At 43.5% G+C, this 9,618-nt stretch overlaps 1 protein-coding gene across 1 annotated transcript; it reads right to left on the minus strand.

Annotated features, from left to right (window-relative positions):
• Window positions 1-2,510: 2,510 nt before the first annotated feature.
• Window positions 2,511-3,412, minus strand: LOC136472079 (putative 4-hydroxy-4-methyl-2-oxoglutarate aldolase 2). Its single transcript, XM_066469806.1, has one exon. It carries the CDS (start codon window positions 3,387-3,389, stop codon window positions 2,877-2,879), a length of 513 nt encoding a protein of 170 aa, XP_066325903.1. The 5' UTR covers window positions 3,390-3,412; the 3' UTR covers window positions 2,511-2,876.
• Between the last annotated feature and the right edge of the window lie 6,206 nt (window positions 3,413-9,618).

The raw sequence follows: 9,618 nt of genomic DNA on the forward strand, positions 1-9,618 counted from the left end.
CCATTTCTATTCGCAACTGTCCCTGTGTACCAAAACTTGAAATCTATATTGTCCACCTCCTTCGCCTTCTGGCCCTTCCATTTAGTCTCTTGAACGCATAATATATTTACACGCCTCCTAGTCGTGGTATCAACTAATTCTCTTAACTTACTTGTAAGCGACCCTATATTCCAACTACCTAAATGGATCCTAGGTTGTTCGACTAGCTTTCTTACTCTTCGCACCTGTCGACTCTGATGTGAAGACCCTTGCTCATTTTTCACTACACCCCGGCGCTGATGTAGCGCGCCACTAAGGATGTGACGACCCGATCCTTGCTCACTTGACACCGTGCCCAGATCACGACACGGCGTGTCATGGGGGTGACGACCTGGCCCTTGCTCATTTAACACCATACCCGGGTTCCGATATGGCGCGTCGCTAAGATGGTTACGTCCCAACAGTTTTCTTTCGGGTTTCATCTCCATTAGAATGGCTAGATTTAATGTTGGCTCACCACGCCTATCACAACCCTCCTCTTTTACCAGGGCTTGGGACCTGCTATGTTGAGACAACATAGGCGGAGTTGCAGCTATGAATCATTCCATTTAATTATAGAAAAGCATAGATCTAAAGCTACAGCAAAAACTTTGTACTAAAGCATATCATATTATATGTTCACTGTATAGATCTACTTATGTGGAGTCCAAAAAAATTGGATTTTCTATTTTATGATTTTTCTGTGATTTACTATGATTTTTCAAAGATTCAACCAAAATAAATAAAAAAAGAAAAGATAAAACCACCTTCAAAACTGCTTATAACAGGGCTAGGGAGGTAAGATGAACGGTTTTAAAAGTTGAGGAAGGTGTTTTATCTGGTATTTGAGTTCAGAAAGGATAAACGGACTTTTGCGAAAGTTGAGAGAGGTCTTGGACTTTTTTCCTTTTCTCGCTGCCTCCTCCAGCCCGGTTCTGAGCATAGGTGGTAGGGGTGACAGGCTAAAGCCCGCTAATTCTGGCCCATAAATCATATGGGGTATCATCTGTAGCTAAATATGTGCCTAGTCTACCTTGAGCCTGAGCACCATGCAAAATCTCAGTTGGTACTAGTAATGGCATAGTATGAACCAGTACTGCCATGGCATCAGGCGATGTTGGCATAGCATCTGTACCTCCTTGGTCATCATCAGAATCGTCTGAATCACTGCTGACTACATCACCGATCCTGTCCTTCTCCTCCTGCTCCTCCTCTTCCCGTTCAAACTCATTCACATCGAAGTCATTGCTTATACAACCTACTGCAGTTGAATGAAACTGCTCCTGCATCAACTGACCATCCAAATCCATGTTATCCTGAGTTGCTTCCCCTTCGACCCCTAATTCTTGGTCATTGCCTCCAAAACCAACAATAGACGGGCCGTCATGAACACCCTGCATCATGTACCCATTCTCCACCACCACCTCAGCCATGGGCACATTGGAACCTTGGAGAACCCTATTGTAGCGGGACCAGTGAGCAGGGTCACGCAAGGGCATGAGGATATAGTGTGCCCTAGTCTTCCCAGTATCAAACCTCCCTTTCAGTGTGAAATCACCGCCAAACTTTGTATTCAAATGGACACAAAGGTCGTTGAAGTTAGGAGGTTCATCAAACCATTCCAATTCTTCTTCCATATTCTCAAACATACCATCTTCTCTCCTAACACTTCCTCCATACAAAACTCTAACACAACAATCCATCTGCAAGACCATTTCCAGAAACTTCATCAAGTCATCGAAATCGTCGTACGTAATATCCATAGTTTAATAACTATACTCGCTATACTGACTATACTTTAATAATTTAACTAACTTTATTAACTATAATAACTATATTAGGGGAGTACCTCGCTGCAGCGGCCGTGCCGTGCCGTGGCCCGTGGGGGTGGCGCGCCGACGTGCGGGCGCGGCGATGGGCTGCCTGGAGACAAGCGTGAGCGATTTGGGAAGCGAAATAAATTTTGGAATAAATGCCCATTAATTCATAAAAACCGTGTCTGGGACTGTTCCACCCATTGGGTATTTATAGAGCATACCGCCAAATTACAAAAGGGTTAACAAGGGATGACAACAGTAGAAAAAGTCCTCGGGGGCACAAAGGTAACTGCTGCTATGTAGCCAACTACTCTAGTCTCGGCGTCGCCGACTCTCATTCTCTAGATACCGCCGTTCCGGTACCCTTGGAGGCCGCCCTCCCTGGTGGACACCTTCGTCTGGGTTAGTGTTACTAACTGGGACTAAACTAAAGGTCCTCCGATGCCCATAAAACATGGAACCAGGACTAATATTCATATTTGTCCTAAGCCCCACTCTAGTCGGGACTATGCGCTGAACCAAAGGTATATTCTCTACTAGTTGTTACACACAGTTCCCTTAGGTGCATATAATAAAGTAAACATGTGTAAGAAGGATATATGATATTTAACCACAACACTGGAAAAAGCATATAATTATTCCTGGTGATCATGTGAGCACCACCAAGTTCTTATTACAAGCTTAATTAAACAGACAATCATGCATACACACATATATATATAATACCTAATAAGGCCTTGTTTGGATTTCAACCAAGCTAAAAATTAGTTGCGTTGGTGGGAACCACATACAACTCTTTTTTAGCTGCTGGATCGTTGGTAAAACAGTAGCTAAGCTAGCTACATTGGCTGAGAATCCAATGCGGGATCGGAGATGCAAACATGACCTAACAAGTAACATATAACATATAAACGATCTGGTGGGTGATAAGTGCGTGGTGGCATGACCGAACAAACACAGATTTGGGTAAAGTGATACGTGCTTATTGGTGGCGAGACTGAAGAAAGGAGACATGACAAACAAAGTGACGTACGTACGACTCTACGCGGCCATTTCCGAACTTGCCACAAGAATGCCATCGCTGTCGGCGTAGAGCCAATCGCCGTCGTAGATCATGGTTCCTGCAATGCTCACGGGGACGTGCTTCTCGCCGACGCCCTTCTTGGCTGGCCTCACAGGGCAGGAGTTGAGAGCTCGGACGCCAATGTCGCAGAGGTTGATATCGTCGACGTCCCTGACGCAGCCGTAGACAACAATGCCGACCCACCCATTGTTCTGCGCCTTCTTCGAGAGGTTGCCGCCGACGACGGCCCTCCGCAAGCTCCCGCAGCCGTCGATCACGAGGACCCTGCCATGGCCTTTCTGCTCGAGGAACTCGTGGATCAGGATGTTGTCCTCGACGGTCTTGACTGTCACCACTCGGCCAGAGAAAACCTTGCTCCTTCCGTAGATCTGGAAGACAGGCGGGAGAGAACGGAGCTCGCCATTTGCAAGCAAATGAGGATTAGCATCACATATATCTGTAGTGGCCAGTGACACTGCTGAGGAACCCATGGTAGCTTTGTGAAATTGGGCGTAACGTGATGCCCCCTGAGGCTCACGTACAGCTAGCTCCGTGTTATATAGGCTAGGAAAAGACCCTAGCATGGTACATACATCGCCTTCTATGGTTGCAGATGTCTCGGGTGGCAGGTACATGGCTCTATCAGCTCACTATTTGTGGTTTCCATTTTTTGGGTTAGCTCTTTTGCACTCTAGCTCTAGGTGCCTCATCACATTGTGCTGTTTATTCCATGTTTGCTTCTTCAGAAAAATGGTCTTACGTGAATTTCCTGTTACTAGAAATTGGATCTTTTGGATCTACTTTTGATTTGCCTCATAATGTAATCGTCTACCTGTAACATAGTGTATTCCAAAAAATTTAAGACAACTTAAGGGAATCCACAAATGACATGCATGTATACCTGTATATTAAAGCCAATTGAGGTGTACAAGACAAGAAGAATGTACATGGAAACAAAGATATGTAATCTATCTACTTACAGTAGTACAAGGAAACAACAAGAATGGAAACTAACGGAGCCGTAATATCCTTGTCTTGAGAAGCAATCCAATACTAACATCTAACAGCCATAGGTTACATTATTTCTAACACTCCCGACAATCACAACTTACTTGTCAAGTTGAGATTGTTTTTGAGTAACAACATCTGTCGTGTGGGCGATGCCTTTGTGAACTCATTGGCTAGCTTGATGCTCAAACCAAAACTCATTGGTTAGCTGATCTGCAGAACTGATCAACCGGATGTCTACACATTTTGATGCAACTTGCTGTGTTTTGTTCGAGCATGAAACACTGGATTAGCCAAGAGATACTTGACATCAATATTATCACACCAAAGACACGTTGCACGACGATGTCAAATTTTTGACTCATGAAGCAATTTCTGTATTCACATCACCTCTTCAGTGGCATTGGCCAAAGCTTTATACTCAGCCTCTGTGCTTGATCTAGAAACTGTTGCTTGTTTCCTAGCACACCAAGAGATGAGGTTACCACCAAGGAAAATTGCAAATCCTCCTGTAGATCGTCTGTCATCAGGATAGACGACCTAGTCTGCATCTGAAAAGGAACTTGCAAGCATAGAATTATATTTCCTAATCTTGAGCCCCAAACTAATAGTCCCTTTCACATATCTCAAGATCCTTTTGACTGCTTTCCAATGAACAGTCATTGATGACTGAAGAAACTAACACACTTTATTCACTAAAAAGGAAATATCTGGTCGAGTAAGTGTTAAGTATTGATTTCATAAAAAAAAGTGTTAAGTATTGAAGTGCCCCTACAATGCTTTTGTATCTAGTTGAATCTTCTGATCCCAACTTGGTTCCATTGGTGAGCTACAATTTTTCGGTCGTGCATAGCGGTGTGGCAACCAGTTTACAGAGTTACATATTTGCTCTTTGTAAAATATCAGAAGCATACTATTCTTGTGTCAGCAGTAACTCACCCTTTGTTCTCTGAACTTGTATTCCCAGGAAATAATGCAGTTCTCCAAGGTCCTTGATGGCAAATTCTTTCTCCAGGCCCCGAAGTGAAGCATCAACAGCTTCTTGCGAGGTGTTGGCCATAATATTTCAACATAGACAAGCATGAAGCTAAGATAGCATGATTCCCTTTACAATAGGAGAACAAGGAAGTATCTCCCTTGGACGGAACAAAACCAAGACTCTTTTTCTTTTTCCTTTCTTGTGTGGTTTTTCACTTCTTTAATTTCTTTATCTTTTTAAATCTTTCTTTTACCCCAATTGATTCTCTTATTTTCATTTAATGTTTTACTTTTTTCATTAATAGGTTATTGTAAGCTATTCAATCTTTCGGTCTGATTGGTCCGAACAAACCAGAGTCGTGCACCAACCCCCAATCTTCCATGTCCTCGTGTTCCTTTTTGTCTTGTATTTTTTTTCCTATTTTTCTTGTTTTTTACCCTTCGTTTTATTTTATTTATCCTTCTTTTAATTCTTTTTCATGTGATGTTCTATTAGTTTTTATTATGTTCTTTTTTATGCGTTGTTGTATATTATATTAGATTTTCCTTCAACTTATTTACATGTAATTATTGTTTTATTTTTATTTCTTTTGTACTTTCATTTTATTTCCACTGTTACATGGCTTTTTTCTGTTGTCTTCTCCTTTTTTTCTTGTTTATTTTTTCTATTATGTAGTTTTTACTTTTTAAATTTCTATATTTTCAAGACATACATCGTGGTATAAATGTGAGGATTTATGGTGCATTTTGTGATGCTCACATAGTATACATGCGATGTTCTTGTAGTATATATACGTGGTATTTTATGTTGTATTTGATAATAATATTCACGTAGTATATATGTGATGTTCTACGATGTTTTTTATGATGTTCAGTAGTACACATGTGATGTTCTATGATGTAATTTTTGATTATTTTTTGATTATTTTTGTTTTCCCTTATATCTTTTGTTGCAATGTTAACATAGTATATATATGTGATGTTCTATATTATATTTTGTTATGTTCACATTGTACAAATAGCACTATATTTATTGATGAGAGAGGTCTAAAAGCAAGAAACCGTTTCTAAATAAGACTCGACGTCTACTCGTAAATCGAAGCGTAGGAAACTACGCGGAACTAGCGTTGGGGACTTCTCCGTCGTTTCTTCAGATCTGGTATGCCCGCCTCCACTCCCCATTGCCGCCGCTAGACACAACAATCTCGCGACCCCCTTCCCACGCCGCCTGCTCATGCACTGCCAAGGGGTCCACGTCCTCATCCAAACTTAGACTCCAAGCCCCCACACCTGAGTCCCGGACTCAGTGTGGTGCTTAAACCTCCACCATCCCCGCCTCTAATCAGTCAGTCCAGAAAGAGCTGAAACCCATGACAAGAGAGCAATGAGCCTTCTCGTCCCCATAAGCAAGTATGTGCTCAGGATAATAAGTCTGTGACCTGACTAGAATCTAATGCAACGGATAGTCCTTAACCGATACATGCAGAACAAGTGCAATCCGAGCCTCGCTCGAATGCCAAAGCAAGTCCAGATCCAAAGTACCATTCCGCCCGGTCTCCAATTATCATTCATATATATTCCATGTGATAGTAATATAATAACAACAATAATATCTTTCCTATCTCTCGTGACTGACAGGCAATCACTCGACTTCTACCGGGGTCTATAGCATAGCAATCTACACGATCCTGTCATACTAGTAAGACTCATAGGATAAGGATATATATATATATGCAAGTGGTTTTCATTCAACTCCTTAAAACTTAATGCATAAGCATAAGATAAAGTGTAGAATAATAGGGGTTATGCACCGGGGCTTGCCTGGGTAAAATATAACCCCAAGTTAGCTTTTCATCATAGTGGCATGATCATCAAGTCACCATCTACTTCGCTACTTCGGTCGACTTCATGATCAATCGTTGTTCCTATTATGATATACGTGGATGCAACGCAGAAACGTAAATGATCACGGCAATCGCAACTCTAAAATACAATTACGCTGCTAAACTAATGAGCTAGCTCTAGCGACTAACGTACAAGGCTACGTATCCATGTTGTCGGGCGAGGCATTACTTCCCAATAAGTATTTTAGCTACAAAATCCCTAGATATATCCTTAATCCATTTTATTGATTTAATATATTTTCAAACCAGAGCTTAATAGGTATTCTAGCAAACTAATTATTCTGGAGCTGCAAAAATTACAAAAAGCACCTAATAATATTGTGAATCTACTGTAAAATTTTCAAAGCTAACACTATCATTATTTTGCCACAAAAATTCCTACAAGTTCATACTTTAATACTTTTAGAGCATGTTAAAACATTTAAAGCATCCATGAAATATTTTAGAACCACGTGAACCAAGTACACTAGTAGGTAGATCATGATTTTAGAAGCTTAACAAAATTGGTTTGACAATTTTTGGTCCACTACACAAATTTACATTGAATTTACAATTTGCCTTAGAAACTAAATTAGAAAATGCCTAGAAAAGAAAAAGAGGCCGGCAGCAACCATATCGGCCCCAGAGGCCCACGCGGACACGGTGCGCGCGGCAGCTGACCCAGTAGCGGCCCAAGGCGGGGGAGCTCACGCCCGCGCCACACTTTTTGTAAAATAGCCCCTAGCCTACCTGAATATTATGCGGCGCCTCCAAGTACTATTGCACCAGAGAAACCCTTTGCAGAGAGCACCCCCCAACAAACCTATCTTCACAACAAGCTGGTCCTCGACACCCCCCCCCCCCCGCGCGCACAGCAGCGCGGCTCCGGCCATCGCAACGTGCCCTCACCAGCCATAAGAGCAAAGCACCCACCCTACGAGCACCGTGGGGCCAAGATGAAACCTAGAGCGATGATTTGAAACTAAACGACAACCCCCAGTGTGCTGCCCACATAGGTGGGCAAACCTCCACGGCAGCACACCTTCTCCGACGAACTAGGGCTATGACGAGTATAACGGATCGGGCGAGAGAAACAGGAGCTTACCCCGAGGCTAGCTGCGGTGATGGATAAGACAGGGAAGCGATGAGGTAACCGGGCCACGTGCGCCCGCACCGCGCGGCGGTGCTCCGGGCGTGGCATCAACGCGTCAGCCCATCACCCGTGAAGGTTTTGGCCAAGCCGAGGTGAGCACCAGATAGAGGCGTTAAAGGTGAGTTTGTACGGCCATGAAATGAACTACAACGGTGACAAGAGACTCACCATAAACCAACCAAGACGCGACGGTGAAACGGACCAGCGGCAAGCAAAACTCGAAATTGGCCGGCAATAAAGCTTGGCTGTGCCTGGGTGCGGGATGGGCTGTTAGCTAGCTTCCACACCTAGCTACTAGGGCATTGAATCGAGGTGCGGTGTCCCATGGAGCGCGAATTTAACTCGCGAAGCGGTGCGGTTCCATCGGCAGCGATGGTAGGCGGGCAACGGCTCCGCAACAAATGCAGCAACGCGATGGAACAGCGGAGACAGGCAGCAGCTTGGCCATAGGTGGATCGTGGTCGAGATGGGCGCCATGTCGGCTAAAACCGTGGCTCTTAGCTGGTAGTGGCCATCGGCCTTGCACGCAGCAGCGCACGTACAGCGGCACCGCAGCATAGCAGCATGACCCAGCTCGCATGGCTCAGGCATGGACACGGCACAACACCGAGAGCGGCAGCAACAGCGACAGCCCGCGACGCGGCGTGCAACCAGAGCCAGTGAGGGAGGCCAGCGGAACAGTTGCCATGGCCAGGAGCGGCCAGCCCATGACGGCGTGCTCGTGTGGTGACCGGGGTACTCAGGCCAGGAGCCTAGAATGGCATTTTGTACGCTTCTTAAAGCAGCCCAAAGTTCACTTACTAGCTCGACAAAAACTCCACCAAGTCCACGAACCCCAAATTGGCACTATCGACTTGCTAACGAAGCAATTGCCATCGCCACTGGATGCCCCGAGAGGAAGTTGGAGAGGCGCCAAGGTAGTTCACGAGCATAGCAGCAATGGCATAGGTAAAACATGTTCTGATGTAGTTCAGACACTACTTGCGTGAACATCGCAACTCAAAAACAACCACAACCTTTACCACGCTCAAGTTCACAGCTCGATGCACCCAATCATGCAAAAACATAGGTGTGTCGCTTAACCAATTTTGTTGGAATTTAAATGCCAAAAACGACATTGTCTATCATTTTCGATTTAGAAACGTTAAGGGTTCAGTTTGATCTACCACTTTTAACACTTTAGCCGTAATTTTCAAAGGGTCTAAACCTTGTTAATTTCAACTAACTAACATACCATGACCTAGTCCATATTTTGTACTAACTCATAGGATCAAAATATTAAAGCACTATTTAAGTATGTTCCACTATATAATTCACCAAAGATAGCACTTTAAACATAATCATTTGTTTGCCGACTTAACCATGAAGAGTGGATTTAATTTCAATTCGATTTCCGAGCTTTCCAAAAATACTAGCTGACATTATTATTCTCCAAGATTTAAAATTGCATACCCAGCTATGTAACTTGCCCTCAAATCTTTATTTCCACACTATACTCCAGTTATAATTGGTCGTTGTTCATAGAAATTGTTTTCATGCCAACAATTAACAAAACTCATTCTATTCCTTTTGTTAGGAGTTTTCATCATCACCTCTTTACGCTAAGTAAACGAACTCACTATATTATTAGATCTATCTCTCAGGCCATAATCTCGGTGTTTAGCGAGCTCGTAACACTAGCGGTGTTACACCAGGCGT

Source organism: Miscanthus floridulus, chromosome 8 (assembly GCF_019320115.1).
Source record: "Miscanthus floridulus cultivar M001 chromosome 8, ASM1932011v1, whole genome shotgun sequence".
In the NCBI taxonomy this organism is placed as follows: Eukaryota; Viridiplantae; Streptophyta; class Magnoliopsida; order Poales; family Poaceae; genus Miscanthus; species Miscanthus floridulus.